Consider the following 18,785-nt stretch of genomic DNA (forward strand, 5'->3'; position numbering starts at 1 on the left):
CGGCAAACTGTGTTTTTATAAGAATTACATCTAGAGAACACAACTAGGCTTCTTCAAGTTCATGTGTGGAAGTCAAAAGCTATTTTACAGCAGACCATTAATGTCAATTCTAGTAATTTTCAAGTACCATATATACTCATCTATAAGTCTAAAAATTTATGCTCAAAAATTGATCCCAAAATCCCAGGTCGACTTATTTACTGGTCACTATGGGAATGAGATAGCAGGTCTTTCAGATTTCCCCATAAGGTGTGGAGAGGAGTTTCTTTCTTTCTGGAGCCAAGTAGTAGAGCCTGGGTGATTGATTGATTGATTGATTGATTGATATTGCTATTTGTTAAAGAGTCCCCCTCCCGCCCGGCTGAAACAAAAACTGAAATAATGAAGCAAAAAGCCTCAATGAGAGTCTCTCTTGCCATATGCACACATCCACACCAAAGGAGTCTCCAAGTTTTAACCTCGATCTATCCACAGGTCATGGTAAAATCCATTATTTGACCCAAAACCTAACCTTGATTTATGCATGAGGTCGACTTATTACTTATACATGGTAAGTAATCAGAAAATTTACCTGAAGTACAAGATGACGATGACTCTCCTGTTCTAAGCATAAGTCCTCCTTGTCCAAATGAGTGCGGAAGAGAGAAAGATACTCATTCTGCCGACTTATATCAGTGGCAAGAATCAGCGCTCCTATCTGGCTTTCCATTAGCTGCCTGAAAATGGGGACAGAAAACAAGAGACAGAGAAATGTAGTATAGTCAGTGATACTGGAACAACAGTGTGATGTCTCTGAATCATTTACACAAAGTTCAAGTCAACAGAAATTCTAAATTTGTAATCCTGATGAAATCTGTATAGTTTTATTAGCTGATGATTCTTAGAAAGAGGAAGTCTCAATCCAATAGTGCAAGAATTTAACCTTATAGTGCAAATATTTTAATGTATTGTAATGTATATTTAAATTGCATATTTTACAGCCATACCCAGTCAACTATACAATGTTATATTTCAATCTGTTACACTTTTGCTATGTCTTCAAGCAAAACTGCAATAAATATATTACTGGGAAAGCCTTAATATTCATTGACATACCATGCTGAAATACTTATTCTGCCATGTATACAGAACTGCGCAGAGAAAGCCTGCTGGACAGCAAAACACACATATTTACCTGTTTTCTAGTGACATATGTGCAAATAATCCAGACTCTCTCAACAACCCCACTGCTGATCTCCAATGGTGATTTTCTAATACTGAGGTATTCTGAAAATAAATTTTAAAAAGTTATTACTGATATCAAGCATCCCTAAAATCCTGACCTTGTTTTCTTGAATGAACAACTAATTGTGTTAATGTTTCTTCACTAAACAGGCTGGTGGACCACAACCCAAACTTGCTATTCCTAAATAAGGACAGTGACCATAATAATCTTGTACGCCAACTGTGTCCTTTCCTCAAAAACACATCTCACTCCTGTTATTCTTACACATGTCACTTCAAGCTGTAATATGGGCCTACCATTCAAGATGTTCCAGAAACAATTGCTTCAGTATTCAAGGGTACAAATGACATGGCCAATTTAGATCGTATTCCATATATTCCACATTTGCTTCACTCATTACCAGACCACATCTAGCTTCTGGCTTCAACCTTTAATGCCCTAAATATTTGGGGATCAGAATTCCTATGAACCTCCACTCTCCCCCTCCTGCATGTGGCCAAAACCTTTAGTCTGCTGTGAAGGCCATTCTTTGTGCCATGCTGTCACAGCACATAAGACCAGCAAGTTATTCAGGAAAGAGTCACGAAATATTAAGCAGCCTCTTCTGTGCCTGTTTTTAGGTAGGAAAGAGGTATGCTAGTAGTTGGGCATTAGGAAAACTTGATTTGTTATGCATCTGCTACTGCTTAACCACTGTTTGATCTTTTAGACTCTATTGTATTTGGATTTTAAGTAAATTGTATTATATATTGTAAACAGCTAAAACAGAGGGGGGGGGGTCAGCTCTTAAACCATTCTCCTACTACAAATCATGAATCACAACTAGGGTTGCCATAACCCCCCTGGGGCCGTGACAAACCCGATTTTTGGCCACTTGGCACGGTCACGGCCCGGTTTGGCTCTTTGCCCCGGGTTGAGATGGCAGCCGCCGCAACAACTGCGGCTGTTCTGCAGCCGCCGCCGCCGCCATTGCTGCTGCGGCTTTTTCGCCGCCTGCCTCGCTTTGCCCTGGCCCTGCGTGCTCTTGCAGGAGCTCCTGCCCTTCAGGGTGGCTGGCCAATGGCTGGACAGCCCTCCCCTGCTGCAGGAGCCCGTGACTGCTAGCAGGAGGCAGGGCTGTTCCAGCTCCACTCTCCCCATTGGCCAGCCAGCCTCAAGAGGAGGAGTGTCTCCTCTTTGTGCCCTCGCCCGTGGTCCCTTGCACGGGCGAGGGCACAAAAGAGCCTTTCCGGCAAGCTATCTCTCTTCCTTCCCCTATTTTTTCTTCTTCTTCTTTTTCCTGCTCCTCCTCCTCCTCTTTGTTTTCTTCCCCTCCTTCTCTTCTTTCTCTCCCCCCTCTTCTTCTTTTTCTTCCCCTTTTTTCTGTTCTTCCCCTCTTCCTCCTCCTCCTCTTCTTTTTATATTGTTCCCTATTCTTCTTTCTCCTCCTTTTCTTCTTTCTCCTTCCCTTTCCTTTTTCTCCTCCTCCCCCCTTCCTCCTCGGCTGCCTTCCCTGGAGCTTGGGGGACGCTGTCTCCCAGGCCCCAGGGAGACCTTGGACAAGGTTTTAAAATGTAGGACCTTTTTTTAAAATTTCCTGGCAAGGAAATTTAAAAAAAAAAAAAAAAAAAAAAAAAAGGTCTACCTTTTTAAAACCATTTCCAAAATTTTTCCTGGTTTGGAGGCCCTCAGGGATGGCAACCCTAATCACAACTAAGACTAAATGTTGTAATACTTGTTTTTGTTTTTCAGCAGAACTATGTTCTTCCACTTACCTTGTATAAAGTTGCTAAATAATGGTTTGTTTTAATAAGGAAAGGCTGATTAACACCTGGATGATCCAAATCATGAGTGGCAGCTGCAATTAAGCTGACCAGAATATCCCATGGAGTCAGAGATTGGGAAAGCTGTAATATGTAAAGTAAACAAACATGAACATTCACTGATTGTCCCAAGAAATTTGGCCACCATTATTTTCATCCAACAAAAGCAAAAACTGAATTTTATCTAATGCATCAACACATTACCTCAATACTTTATATTTTTGGCTAGGTTATGGGATTCAGAGGCCAGAATCAAACAGAGTGATTTTACTAGTGGAACTGTTTACATCAACAAAGCCAGGGTGAGTCATCTGCAATCTATATGTGCCTTCAAAACCTAATCTAGAAGAATGGGAAACTTTCCAAAGTAGACTGTGAATAGCGTGCAGGAAACACAGAAGTCCCATCATGCTAGCAAGTTGGAAACTAGCATAATACTGCATTTGTGCCACAATGCAATTTGTAGGGAAAACCATACCAAAGCAATAAGAAAGGCAGAATATTTTTATTCAATAAAATTAGGAGTTTAAAAAATACCAACCCCCCACACCACAAAGAATTTCCGAACCAGCCTATTATACCATTGAGGACAGCTCCAATACAATCAGAACTAAAGTATTACTAAAGTCACTGTCCATTATCAATTGACTTGGAACAAATACTTTGCAATAAATAGCTGAAGATACTTAATGACTTTTTTTTTTACCTTGGGTTCTTTTAAATAACAGTGCATGGCCTGAGTCACATCAGCAGCATGAACTGCATTGTGATATGGGTTTTGACTGTGGTAATCTTCTTGGACCATTACTACAAGTGGAAAGAGATTCTTATGTTAATCTACTTCTACACTTTTATTTTTATTACATGTTACTAAATACCCAAATTACTCCAATCACCTAGCCAGTAGGACTGCTGCATCACCATCAGGTAGGAGTGGTATGGTGTCAGGTTATCCCTTCTATTTGCAGATCTTCAATATAAATAAGATCTTCCTATGGAATTGACATACTATGCAGCAGCACATAACAGTATGGAGACCCTATTCACTGTTCCCCCCCCCCCCCCACAAAAACAGATAATAACCATATAAAGCTAGGCCTTTGCCCCAATCAGATGCTTATACTGTTTTGTCCAATTGACAATCTGAACATTACCCCCTCCATTTAACCAACTGTTCTTGTGCCACAGCATTGCAATGCTATTGCAACAGCCCACCCTCAGTTAAAGGTATCTTCTTAAATAAAACCACATCATTCATACGGTTTTTGTATTTGAAATACTACAGAGTAGAATATCTAGACCAAGCTAAACCACTGTTTAAGTAGTGAGTGCCCTGTCCCAGGTCTCCTTAATAATACAGTGGACCCTTGTTATACGCTGGGGTTTGGTTCCAAGCTCCCCCGTGGATAACAAAATCTGTGGATGCTCAAGTCCCATTAAATATAATGACATAGCAAAATTGTGTGCCTTATAAAAAATGGAAAATCAAGGTTTGATTTTTAAAATTTATACTTTTTTTGAACATTTTCAAACCATGGATGCTTGAATCCGTGTATAAAAAATCCATGTATAAGAAGGGCCAACTGTACTCTAAAAACTTACATATGCTTGTGGAGAACAGGATTAATAATAAATCAGGAAAGAGATTTACATATTATGATTTTAAACCCTGAAGCTATCTCAAAAATGTTAAAAACCTTAGACCAGGGGTAGGCAACCTACGGCCCACGGGCTGGATGCGGCCCGGCAAGGCCTTGGGACCGGCCCCAGCCCAGTCCTGCCGCCGATTGCCGCCGGGGCCTTTGGGGGGCAATTGTCTATAGAAGCCTCAGAAACATGCATTTATATTAACATTTTTTTAAAAAATCAGCAAATTTTTTCGCGTGTCCTCCATGATTTTAAAAAAAGTGTCTTCCATTTGAAAATTTTGTCCTACATTTGTCCTGGTTTATTTATATATTTATTTTTTTAAAAAAATAATTATTTATTTTTTGGCTTCGGCCCCCCCAGTTGTCTGAGGGACAGCAACCCGGACCCCGGCTCAAAAAGGTTGCCTACCCCTGCCTTAGACTATGGTACAACAGTTGGATCAAGAAAGGTAACTGAAATGTAACCTAAATAAATCTACGAAGATCAAGCGATGTCTGATCTTCACTAGTGCTACCAAAAAAAATCTAGACCTTGCAGCTTCTCTCTAAAAGAAACATTATCAGAGGCAAAATGTAGCCTCCTTATAACAAGGTTTGTTGACTTAGAACATCACAGAGAGGACTGAACCGCAAGGCAAATAATAATTTGTTCTTTATTTTGAACACCAATACATAAAAATATCTCTAGTCATATGATGTATTACTGTAACCTATAGCAGATACACATTGACAATGATGATACATGAAATGCAGATTTATAAACAAGGTAATTGATTATAGTTAGGTTTTCATTATTTGCTTTAAACCATAAAGAGTTACTTAATTCATTTGGCTTCATATGTTCGCATAAATGATTTCCTCACCCCCAACCCAAAAAGCTATTCTATGTCAAGAAAATTCCAAAATACAAAATGCCTTTAGGCAAATCTATAACTGAAAAATGCAAGATTCCATTTAATTAGTATTTCTATTACAGCTGGGAGAGCTGCATGAAACATGGGTGTGAGAGAAGGTGGTCACACTACTAGCTAGTAATAATAATAATTAATAAGCTCTCTTCTCACCCACTCCTAAATAGAATTTTGTGACCTTTAAGATGTTTTTAGTTTATGTCTCAATAAATCTTTTTGAGAATGAGCACTCACTTGTACCAAGATCAAGCAAAAAGCATCGAAAATCTAGCAAATAGGTCTGCAGCCACTAAAAATATATTTGTTCCTGTAAAGTAATACCTACAATTTCATGCCCACTTCCTTCCCAAATTTTCTAGGGCTTCTGTTCTATAATTTTCTTTTCAACATTTTGTAAAAGAAAATAACTGAAAGTGGTGATGGGTCCACTGTCTGGGTGTTCCTTTCATCCTCTGCACAGGGACTGTTTGTTCATGTGAGCAATATTTTAAATATCTGGGAAAGCTTTTACTGAAATCTTGTATTGCAAAACTCATTTACCAGAAGTGTTTGAAATGAACTTATGAAAGCTTTTTACCTAAAAATCTGCGGAGCTTCATTGTATCTAGTTGGAAGTGCTCTATAAGTCCATGAAGATTAAACAAGTGGAAGGTTAAGGTGACTAGACTGTTTCCTAAAAGCAAAATGGAAACAAAATACAGAAAGCTCTTTAGTAGGAAGCATTAAAAATAATAAATAGTATTTTTAAAAATTTTATCCCGTTTTTTGCCAGGCAATCAAAGTGGCGTACAACAAGTTAACATCCATACATATATATATATATATATATATATATATATATATATATATATATAGATGCCCTTAAAACAAGATTAAACAGTATAAGATTAAAAACTACATATTAAAAACCAATTAATCCAAATGCATAGTGGTTGAATTGATTAATGACTCCTACTATACTGATTTGAAGTTCAGTCCTTCATATAGCACACACAGTTCCACACCATGAGGCTGCCAGAAAAGAAATCTGACTTCCTACTAGGCAGCTATATATTCTTTGGCTAGACATGTGAAGTAGCATGTCCTTATAGACCACATCACTTTACCTTTCCTCCAGAGCCACAGAATCCATTCCTGGAGGCTGTGGAGGAATTATCACTCTCACTTCTACCCATACGATAATCTGGTTCTTTCATATCCATCTTTCCTGCTTTTCATATCTAGACCATAATCCCTAAATAACATCTGCACTACCAACTCATGTAGTACAACAAAATGAACTCAAATATTTGACATAATTTGACATTTTATCAATTCCTTTGTAACATAATAATTTCATATTGCTACCATTTCTATACTAGAACATAACAAGTATCAATTACGAACTTTAAAAATATATGATAATGAATAGGAAAATTAAAATAAGCTATGACAAGTACACCATTAGCTATCTTTCAATTAGTCCTTATCATTTATATGAATATTTGGAAATAATATATGGCCACAATATTTCTTTTCACACATTTTATTTCTAAACAAGCCACAGAAAGCTTGTTATCAGATAACTCCTAAACTGACAACTTAATCAATGTACAGCATCAATTATTATGATGGTGATTCTAAGAACCTGTCTGTGCTGCACCTCCCTCAGGAAAATGCTCTCTGATTTCAGCAATCTTCTGGGCCGGCACATACTTTTCCACCTATCTAGCTGGAGACAAGCTTATACCAGATATAAACAGAAGGGAGATTTGAAATATTAGGTTTATGGGTGATCAGGGATTTCCAATTCCCAATGATATCACAATAGCAGTAACAAATTCATTCCTCTTTTCCTGCCCCATTTCCCTAAAATAATCCTGGAAAAAAGAAATACTATGAATACCACTTAACCCTGGTATTCAAAGCTAATTTTTGGTCAGAATCTTTTTTTTTTTTTTTTTAATTTTAAATTTTATGGGCTAAAGCACACAGCCCAGGCCATAATCAGGCCACAACTGCAGCAACTCCCTCCCAAAGCAGGCCAGCACCTCAGTCCCAAGTGGCCACCAGCAGAAACGAATAAAATCCACTTCCTTTGGGGCTGGCTTTTCCCCATTTAGTGCAGCCTCAGAGCAGCTTTCGGCTGCTTTGTGGCTGTGGGTCATGTAAATGCCATGCCCCCAAAGTGGCCAGAAGCTGCCTTACTTGGCCCGTGAGTTTGGGCCTCTCTCTTTTGGACCTAGCCCCACTCAGATTCTAGTTTTGCTAGGTCTATCATTTTAAAAATATCTCGGTTAATCTAATTTAACAAAACAATTAATTCATCATTACTTTTAAATGACATATTCCAAACCTTCAGGAAAAGTGCTTTTTCTATTGTATCTTGGCAATATGAAACTACCTGCAATTATTACATACAAAAAGGTACTGTATAGATATTGATAAATGTAAAACAATTAATTCACCGAAAGCTAGAACACAGTACTCTTTTCCCACAATTTCAAAGCTTTGATAGAATACTCCCTATTAATGTAACTGTCACTGTAACACATACAGCCAAGGCTTAAGATAGAGGCTCAATACCCAAAAATATTTAGATCTAGATGGAAGAAGCGGCCAATTCTAGGAAGTTCAGGGGCCACTTTTCTGCCCTGGGTCCTTCCAGTGGCACTACCAAAAAAGCCAAATCAAAATTGGATTTGGCCAGAAGTCCATTTCTGGTTTTGAAAAATTGGTTTGTTTCATAATTAAGCAGGGCTTAATTCAGATATAGGCAATTTATTCATCTTCTTTTGCCAGTGAAATGGAAGAGGGGCACAAAAGCAGCCCTGGAGCTGAAGTCAGCCCCATGACTGCACTTTGCACATCCCATTTAGATTTTCAAAAGATGCAGTGTCAGATCATTTGTAAACTCTGGACATAGTCAGAAGGTGAAACAAACATTCACTTTTGTGAGCCTATTAGGGAGTAGGTATGAGAGTGTTAGCTTATGGCTACAGCAAGCACAGTAGTTTGGCACTCTTTTGCTTGACTCAGCCTCATCCAGTGAGCCAAAGGGGCAAATTTTGACTATTAATAAGCTTCTAAATTTATCAAATTTTATTTTGTTCATTGAAAATATAGTAACAAAAGTTCTCTTGTGTATGTATAATTGTTAATAAAATATTTTAAAACAGTATTACAGAAAACAACAGAAATACCCTCTATTGCACAGGTTACAAAAAACAAGCAAAGCCTAGTAATATCCACAGCGTTAGAAGTAGACTTTTTATATAATAATATTCAAGCACCATCTGTTATAGTCAGAAGGAGTACAAGAGAGATGAGACCAGCTTGGCCAACACAGGACAATCCCATCATAGTCATTCAAGCATTCTCTTAGCTTGCTTCTATCCTCTTGCTAAATTTTAGTAAAACATCTGCTCTTTCTCCAAACACCATAGTCTGAGAAAGGAAAAGCAGTATACAGTGGCAGCTTGCACTAATTCCCGGACATTTATAGAGATGCTGCAACTCCACTACTAGCTAAACTAGAAAATCAGTTCCATAGCTATCCACAGTAAATATACTGTACAACTGTAAGATATAATTCTGCATTTCTTCTTTTACATTTGAAGACAAATGTTGGTCTTTCTAACTACTATCTATCATCACTGCTTGTTTGCTTATGTGACTGTTCCAGCTTCTTTATTTAATGTTTATCTACCTATCCCTCAGTTTCTTTGGAAAAATCAAATATTCTCTAATTATGAATACTGTAAGGTTGCAGATGTATCCTTCAGAAAATAAATGAACTCTGTTTGCACTGACTAGATAAGTTAACAAATCTTTAAATACAAACTTGCAACATCATGTCTACAGCTCATCTCCAGATATTAGGACCCAGAGCAACGGATGCAAGCTCCAGGAAAAGAGATTCCACCTCAACATTAGGAAGAAGTTCCTGACAGTAAGGGCTGTTCGACAGTGGAACACACTCCCTTGGAGTGTGGTGGAGTCTCCTTCCTTAGAGGTCTTTAAACAGAGGCTGGATGGCCATCTGTCGGGGATGCTTTGATTGAAATTTCCTGCATGGCAGGAGGTTGGACTAGATGGTCCTTGTGGTCTCTTCCAACTATGATTCTATGATTATATGCAGTCCCATTCATCCCTTCTGTCTAATCTTTTAGTTTATTTGTTATCCATACTGAAGTCAGCCTTAGTGGAATGTACCATACCACCACTCTACTTTTTCCATAGCCCTCTCCTCTTTCCCAAAAACCTCAATCTCTAGGCAGTATAAGCAATAACTTTCTGTAAAACCAATCAACAATTATTTTGGTGTGATGAAAATGTTTTAAAATAATTAAACACTCAGCAATATGTTTAAAACAGAATCATAGTAACCATGCTCTAAGTAAAAATATTCCTTTCTTGAAGAGTTTTGAAGAACATGAAAACTCACACCAGTTTTACAATTTAATGGTCCCAAAAGGTAATAGTCAACTTAGGTTTTTTTACTTTTCTATATGCTATCATACAAATTTAAAGTACTTGAATACACTGGCTGTTTTAAATTGCTTAAATTATATGACTTTCTTTTTACAAACAAAAAGAGTTGTTCAGTACACTATACTACAAATATAAGTCTCTGAGTTTGCCTACATTGTAGAAATAGTGCAGTGTGACACCACTTAAAGTGCTGCAGCTCCATCCAATGTAATCCTAGGATTTGTCATTTTACAAGGTCTTTAGCCATATGACTGCCAAAGAATGCTAGTACCTCACAAAACTACAAATCTCAGGATTCTGCAGGATGGAGCCATGGCAGATAAAGGAATGTTAAACAGCATTATTTCTACAGTGTAGATGCACCCTACATTAGACAAACAGCAATCAAATTACTAGATTCCATTTAAGAACTTTGTAATTATTTTTCATGCAGAAAAGAAGGAAGTTAAGATACTTAGAGACAACAAGTTCAAATGGGTTATCTGTACCTAACTAATGAACCCTACTTAATCATTAGAAGAAGAATGTTTGCAGAAGTCATAAGCAATGCAGTCAAAGGTTGCATGTATCACTCATTCACAGCTTCAGGAAAACTGCTACTTCAAAGCAAAGTAGGAACAGGGGACTGTGTCCACAGATAACAACTGATTTAAAGATCAGTTTAAAAAAACAAAACTGTGATCTTACCATTTGTTAGCCTGTCAAAAAGGAAGATATCAAAATTCCAGGTTCCAACTTTCTCTAGCATACACTGAAAGAAAAGAGGGGAAAGTGTGAGTTCAAATATATGTCTATTTATTAATCGTATTTGCTTTTACTCAAGATCCTTTCTTCCGTGGGTCTCCAGTCCATCTGCCTTGGTCCAGGCCTTGGAGGTAGAGAGGAACTGCTGGACCTCTTACCCTTTCCCTCCACCACTCCCTTCTCCTTCTGTGTCATGTCTTTTTAGATTGTAAGCCCGAGGGCAGGGAACCGTCTAATTAAAAAGATTGTATGTACAGCGCTGTGTAAATTTACAGCGCTTCATAAATAAAGGTTAATAATAATAAACATGATACTAGAAAGGATGTTACAGAGATGTAATTATCTTTTTTCAATCCATATTTGTTCCTCAGGCACCCATCCTATACAACCCAGATTGCAATGTAATCTATAAGGGGCTGCATTTGAAAGCCATTTGGAAATTCACTGGTCCACAGTCTTAAAACAGATTGCTGACTGGCACCCATTACCACACTTCACTGCTCAAAGGTCTGTTTCCAAGCACAATGCAAACTACTGCATATGACTTGCAAAGAGGCTATATATCATCCCTTGTGAGACCAAATATTCAGATTTTTGTAGATCCAGCCACCTTTGAAACACTTTTGATAAGCATCTAAGAGAGGGCATTTTTAGTGGCCACATTCTACAACTCTCTGTTAAAAGAGACTAGCATCATCCCTTTCTGCTGTCTTTCTACCAGTAAGAAGACATTTTTATTTAAACAAGTTCTTCCCCTGACACCACTTCTAATTGTGTTTTAGCCTTTTCTTATGTTTTAGTCATATGTTTTTGTCTGATTGTTGTTCTGCATGTGGCATCCTGAATGCCATATCTTAGAGAAAAAGAGAGATATAAATTAACAGATAAAATAAAACCAAGTTTCGCTTGCATGAAATAATAGAGTACTTCATACATAAGAGTTGTTGTTATGCAACTCTAGTAAAAATTTCTGCAGCTTTATGTAGAAGCATATAACCCAGTGTTAAAGCCTTTATTTATCTTTAGGCAAAGAATGAACACAGCCTCATGCTGTGACAATCCATATCTGGGGAGACAAAAAAAAATCAAGCTACTTACAGTCACATGACATGAGAACAAATCCAGAAACAAGTCTGAAATAAACTGTGGGTTTCTTTTCTAGTTTAGGGGGCAGAGGGGAAGAGTGGCAGCAGTACATGGGTTTGTGCAACAAAAAAATCTGCAGTTTGTTAAGTCACTCCCACTTGAAGTGTGAATGATCAAGCAGCATGCAGTAGCATATTACTTATTCATGGTAAACCTGGTTTCCCACAGATCATACAGAAATCCAGAAGTAATTCATTTTTTTAAAGCTGTCCACTTTTAAAAATTACAAGACAGTTTAATTCTAGGCTGAGTATTTTAAAATAAACATCTTGAAAATGAATAAAATTTTTAAATAGATTTATATAACAAAGTTGCAAGTACGGTGGGCCCCTCCCTTATGCAGGGGATCCGTTCCCGACTCCCCCCCCCCAGTACGTAAAGGAAATACTGTGTATGCTCAGGTCCCATGAAAACAATGGGGCACATGCACATGCGCCATTGCCTCTTCTGGTGCTCGGCGTCAGGATATTTCAAACATTATTTGGCTTAATTAGCGGACCAATGTTATATTTCACAATACTTCAGATATCTCTGAAGATTTTTTTCTGACAACTTGACATCACCTGTTGTTCATAAAATAAGACAGATTCATCTTGCCTTCACAATGACAAAAGTTCTTGACCGCTCAAAGATACCACCAGCATCCTTACTGACAATTGCAGCAATCTTGTCACCAGCATATACAGGAGATAAATGTCACATTCAGATGTTTTAAGTATATTCATACTACCACTTTGTGGGGAACACTTAAGTTACTTGCACATTTATCATGACAGTACTGTTTTTGTTCAGGGCAAAATTATAATGTAATATAATAAACAAACCTTAGCTTGTCCGTTGTAATCATCATCTAAAAAGTTTGAAGAATTTGGAAGAGTAATACCACGGAAGAAACGGGAAGATCTCAAGTACCGCTGGAAACTCAGTAACCTTCGAATATTTCTTGCAGACACAGAAACTTCAATTTCAGAATTTGCTGAGGGGGAAATAAAGAGCTTTAAGGTACACAATCCTTCTATTAAAAACATTACAAACAAGATCCAGGAGGAAAATGTTTAAGGTAGAAGTGAGGACACTGTCACACTCCAGATTTTGCATAATTACAATGTGCATCATTTCTTACAATTGGCCTTGCTGTCTGAGGCTGCTGGGAACTGGTCATCATCAACTAGAGTCGAGGTGGAATCATTTGCCCTTCCAGATCTCACTGGACTACAACTCCCATAACTTATCACCACTGGTTATGCTCACTTGGGCTGTTTGGGTCTCACAGCGCAACATCTGGAGGTTTCATTATTCTCACCCTGATGTGGAGTGCCACCAAGTTCCTGTTCATAGATTTCCCATAGGTATCTGGTGTATACTGTAGAAAGAGAATGCTGAGCTAGAAGGGCCTTGGTTTGACCCTTCATGGATTTTTTAGTATGATTTTTATGTTCCCCCTCCGTGAATTGAAGCTTACAGTTTTGTACAGTATCAAACGGCTAACCAGTTCTGAAATAAAATATGATAACTCAAAGTAATTACCGTATTTTCCGGCGTATAAGACGACTGGGAGTATAAGACGACCCCCAACTTTTCCAGTTAAAATATAGTGTTTGGGATATACTCACCGTATAAGACTACCCCTCTTCCAACACACACCAAATAAAATTTTTAAAAACATCAGATTTGATTTCAATATGGTAATTTTAATTCAAATGACATGCAGGTACTTAGAAGGAAACCTTGTTGTATACAAAGCCTGCTTGGATTGGTCAGCTCTCCCTGCCTGCCCAGCTCTCCCTGTCTCTAGGACTATCAAAGCAGTAGCTGCTTTCATACGATCGTCGCATATGGTGGGGATGCGGCTGCGGCCGTTTTTGAGCTCCCCCCATCATATGCGGCGGCTGCAGAGTCTCCATTCCAGCTCAGAAGTTTCAGCACCTGCCCTATAAGATGGCACCCGGCGTATAAGACGACCCCCAACTTTTGAGAAGATTTTCCTGGGTTAAAAAGTAGTCTTATACGCCAGAAAATACAGCATGAGTATTTAAATTTAGCTCCTGAAGTAACTTTCAGCAGCCTTTCACTAAAAGAAGGGGAGGGAGGAAATGTTTGTGAATTTTCCTTCACCCCAATTTCCACCTCATCAATCCCCATGCTATTTTGAAAGGTCTCCCAAGCCTTTGGAGGAAATATTCAGCAAATGTGAGGATTTGCAAGAAGAGGAACCAATGGAAACAATTTCTCACCCTTCTGTAAACAGATGCCAGGATCACACCTTCCTTCAATTCTTAAATGTTAAAATGGTCAGAACAATTCTAAAAGTTTTTAAGATTATAATTTTGGAAACACTGCATACTACAGTTGCCAGGCAATTGTTCATTACATGATCAGCATTTAATTGCAAAACCCAATTAGCATCAAAATTGACTTTAAAACCAAGGGCCAAGATATCAATATCTCAGTATTAAAGCCTCACATGGAACAATTACCAACATAAAGCAACTGAAAACATGATAATCCAACTAGATTTCTTTACTAGATATTTATTCTGTTTTACCTATCAGTTTTGTTTTATTGATTTCCACATTGTGAACTGTTCATTTTGGCTAGTTGTTCCTGTATGCCATAAAATAATTTCCAACTTATAGAAAACCTAAAGTGAATCTATCACAGTGTTTTCTTGGCAAGATTTGTTCAAAGGGGATGGAGGTTGCCTTTCCCTTCTTCTGAGACTGAGAGAATGTGAATTGCCTGAAGTGACCCAGTGGTTTTCCATGGCCAAGCAAAGATTCAAACCCTTGTCTCCAGTGTCATAGTCCAACACTCAAACCACTAAACTACACTGGCTCTCTAATTTTGGCTACTGAATCTGTTAAGTGTTGTGGCTGCAGCCTTCAGCATATTTTAGAGAAAGATTGGGTAGAAATGCTGAAAATGAAATCAGTTATCAGAGCTTCTCAAATAAGTACACCTTTTCATGTGTGAAAAACTATCTGCAATCTGTGTTTTCATTCTTCACCAAAAAATGAAGAATTTTACTGCAGAATTCTAATCTCATCATACAGTGCACCTGCTCCATATGCAGGCGCACCATATGCAGCTTCAAGTTTACATGGAAGTCGCGTCGTCATTAAATGAATGGCATGCACGCATGCTGCACCGCCACACACACAAGCTCCATTATAATGAATAGGGCTTGAGCTTATGCGGGATTTGCCTTACGTGGGGGGGGGGGGGTCCGGAATGGATCCACCGCATAAGGCAAGGCCCCACTGTACTTACATATGAACCCCCTTTTACATTTAGCTATTCATACAGTGGTTTGCAAACCTCAAGCATGTTCCTGACAATGTTATTGACCTGCTAAAGCTATTCAGAGCCAGTAAAATACAGTATGCTGTCTTCAGACTGTAATCTCTCATCCTTTCCTAAACTTTCTGTTTAAGAGACTATTTTGAAATTTTCCTAGGACTAAATTTATCACCTTTACTTATAGATGACATGATCCTGACCAGAAAGAAAAGGCAGTTTTGTTTTCGGAATCTAAGGCTTGAAACATTCTCATTCTTTTATTCTAGAACAAACTCTTTAAAAAGCCACAGAAAAGAGTGGCTTGTGTTCCAATAGCAAAGGACTGCTGCATTAATTAGTTTGAGATGCATCCAAATGACACCTTTTTTTCCAGAGTTTTAAATTAATTGATGCCTCTGTGTGGAAGTCTGTGATGGACTGTTAATTGATTGTTTCTTGGTAGATGACCACTCACTATTTTAAGCTGCATATGAAAAAAACCGGAGATCTTTGTATTTCAGCCTGACCATCCAGAAGCCCCTCTTTCATTCCCTCCACTGTGTTTAGAGTTGCCCAGTAGCTCCTGTTCCAGCTGCCAGGAACCTCAGAGTCCTGTTGGATGACTGTCTGTTCCTGTGCCCCTTCATCAGAATGACAGCAGTAATTTTCATCTTTTGAACACCCATGACTGCTGAGATTTCCCATCTGCCTGTCCAGGCATTTGTTATATCATACTTGGATTATTGCAATAGTTTACTGGCAGGTTTGCCTTCTTCCTCTCTCCCTCTGGATTTAATTTAGAACACTGCCATCCAGGTTGGCTTAAATCTGCCTAAACATTCACATGTGGATACCAATTTGATTGTGTATGACAGGAGACTGGATTGGGTGCCCCTTGAGGTCTCTTACAACTCTATAATTCTATGAGTCTATATTTATTATTAGAATACTTATATCCCATTATATATCACAAGATCTCAGAGTGGCACACAGATAAAGCTGAAAAACAGTTCAAAGATATAAAATGGTAAGAAATCATTCAAGTCTATAAACATATTAAACAATTTAAGAATTCAAACAAATTAAAAATGCTTAAAACCATATACAGTCAGCCCTCCACATCTGTGCCTTTGATTTTTGCAGATTTATTTGATTAGTATGTTCTCTCAAAAAAAAAATCTTTAGGCCTTCCAGTATGACTCTGCAAGAAGTTGACCATAAAGTCATGATGGAAGACCTACAGATTCCTAGGAAAACAATTTTTTAGCCATTTGTAGATCCTCCACCATGATCCTGTAGTCAATTTCTGGTGGATTTAGGTGAATGTTGACCATAGAGTTACACTGGAGGACCTAGAGATTCCTAGGGAGGTGTTCTCTCAAGTAAAAAAGTAGTTATTTTTTATTTAGTTATTTACTTGGTAAATTAATTTTTATTTACAGTTTCCCCACCTTCACAAGGGTCCTGTGCCCCTAACCCTAGCAACTGTAGAGGGCCCACTATACCTGTACAGATCTGAGGAAAAATGTTAGACCTCAAAGGCTTTGCTAAATAGCCATGTTTTAACTTCATCATGGAATAAAGCCAGCATAATTACCAGTAAGGCTTCCCAAGGAAGGCAATCCAAATTCCGTATCTTGGGTGCCACAACACATACATCCCTCTCCTGTAACCTCACACTATATTTCTCCCACTGGAGGGACATAGAAAAGAGCTCCTTTAGCAGGCATACATAAGAAGAGCCACACTTTAAAGTATAGAGGTTCCATGCTGTAACATTTAATCTACTTAGACCAGAGGTTTCCAAACGTTGGTTCTCCGGGTGTTTTGTACTTCAATACTCAGAAGCCCCACCCAGCTTGGCCAACTATCAAGAATTCTGGGATATCTGGAAGATCTGAGTTTGGGAATCAGTGACTTAGACGAACAGAGTATGGACTTCAGAGGTTAGTAATATCTTGCTTTGTTGATCTTTAGTCAACTGGCTTATAGGCTTTCTGAATTTCTGAGCAAACAACTGAATATGAAGTACAGAACATGGAAATAGCTATTTCTTCTTTCAACTGCTTCTTAAAGAAAACTAAAGTAGAAATTTAAAGCACAGGTTTCAGTCCAATTTTAAGTATATATGTGTGATAGAAATAGCTATACACTGGGGATTTGCTCCTTGTGAGTTTCACAGATAAATTACGAAACTTCATCTAAGAATGGTGGGGGCATTAAGCTCTCTTCTGCTGCCAAGATTCCTACAATCTAAGCTGTCATGGGTTATCAAGGAGTGACTGAATCATGCAAGAGTGGGAGTGGAGTAGGTGTGTAAATACATGCACATGTTCTTCGATGTTGTAACAGACTGATTTAAAGGAAGAAACTGGAGAAATAAGAGGAACCACAACTTGTTCTGACCAGTTAATTACAGGGTGAATTTGCTTCTACCTTCCAAACAATATTAAACTTCCAAATCCTTTTTAAAAATGGTTTGTCAAGTATATCACAAAAGTAGCATATGTTATTATTTATAAGGTCACTAGTGATACAGGACTATCATACATGTCACTGCAGTTCTGATTTTTATTTTCCCATATCCAACAGGCCCTAAAAGCATACTGAAAGTAAACCACCAGAGGTTGCACTCAAGCTGAAAGTTTATGTAAGAAACTGATAGCTTGAACATCTCATTTTTTCCCTTTGACAAAGTCTAACCAGTGGTTTTAGTGCTGTATCCCATCTTACAAGCCCCTGATGAAAGGCCCTCCCTCCATCCCAACTGCCACTGCTATGGTTTCAGACAGAGAAAAGAACAGGCAGGCACAGCTTCATTGTTAATCGGCCCAGCAACTGATGAAAGGCCATCTTTCCATACAACTGCCATTGCTCTGTCCTCTGAGGAGGGAACCGCAGGCAGGCACAGCACCATCATTCCTTGATTGCAGCTGATGATAAAAGGCCCTCCCTCCAACCCAACTGCTACTGCTGTGACCTCTTAGGAAGAAATGAACAGGCAGGTACAGCTCCATCATGCCTGAACCCAGCAACTGAGAGAATGCCCTCCTTCTATCGCAACTGCCACTGTCCTGGTCTCCGAGAGAGAGAGAAGAGCAGCCAACATCTTCTGGACTTAACCCTCTCCTCCACAGCCTTCCCCTTTTTCTTGTGTATCCTCTCTTATTTAGACTGTAAGCCTGAGGGAGGGAACTGTCAAACTAATAGTTTGTAAGCCACTCTGCAAGCCTTTTTGGCTGAAGGGTGGGGTATAAATATTCTAAATAAATAAATCACAGAATCATAGAATAATAGAGTTGGAAGAGACCGCAAGGGCGATCCAATCCAACCGCCTGCCATGCAGGAAATCCAAATCAAAGCATCCTTGACAGATGGCCATCCAACCTCTGTTTAAAGACCTCCAAGGAGGGAGACTCCACCACACTCCGAGGGAGTGTGTTCCACTGCCGAACAGTCCTTACTGTCAGGAAGTTCCTCCTAATGTTGAGGTGGAATCTCTTTTCCTGGAGCTTGCATTCATTGTTCCGGGTCCTAGTCTCTGGAGCAGCAGAAA

General features: G+C 38.7%; 1 protein-coding gene across 1 annotated transcript in view; it reads right to left on the reverse strand.

Moving 5' to 3' along the window:
- The window catches only part of PDE7A (phosphodiesterase 7A), a 67,089-nt gene that overhangs the window by 8,114 nt on the left and 40,190 nt on the right, over positions 1 to 18,785 (reverse strand). Inside the window, 7 exon segments of the mRNA XM_042464715.1 lie at positions 572 to 716; positions 1,175 to 1,266; positions 2,980 to 3,111; positions 3,734 to 3,834; positions 6,165 to 6,260; positions 10,748 to 10,811; positions 12,775 to 12,926. Of these exon segments, the coding sequence (XP_042320649.1) occupies positions 572 to 716; positions 1,175 to 1,266; positions 2,980 to 3,111; positions 3,734 to 3,834; positions 6,165 to 6,260; positions 10,748 to 10,811; positions 12,775 to 12,926 (782 nt within the window).

This window comes from Sceloporus undulatus, chromosome 4 (assembly GCF_019175285.1).
Source record: "Sceloporus undulatus isolate JIND9_A2432 ecotype Alabama chromosome 4, SceUnd_v1.1, whole genome shotgun sequence".
Taxonomy (NCBI): domain Eukaryota; kingdom Metazoa; phylum Chordata; class Lepidosauria; order Squamata; family Phrynosomatidae; genus Sceloporus; species Sceloporus undulatus.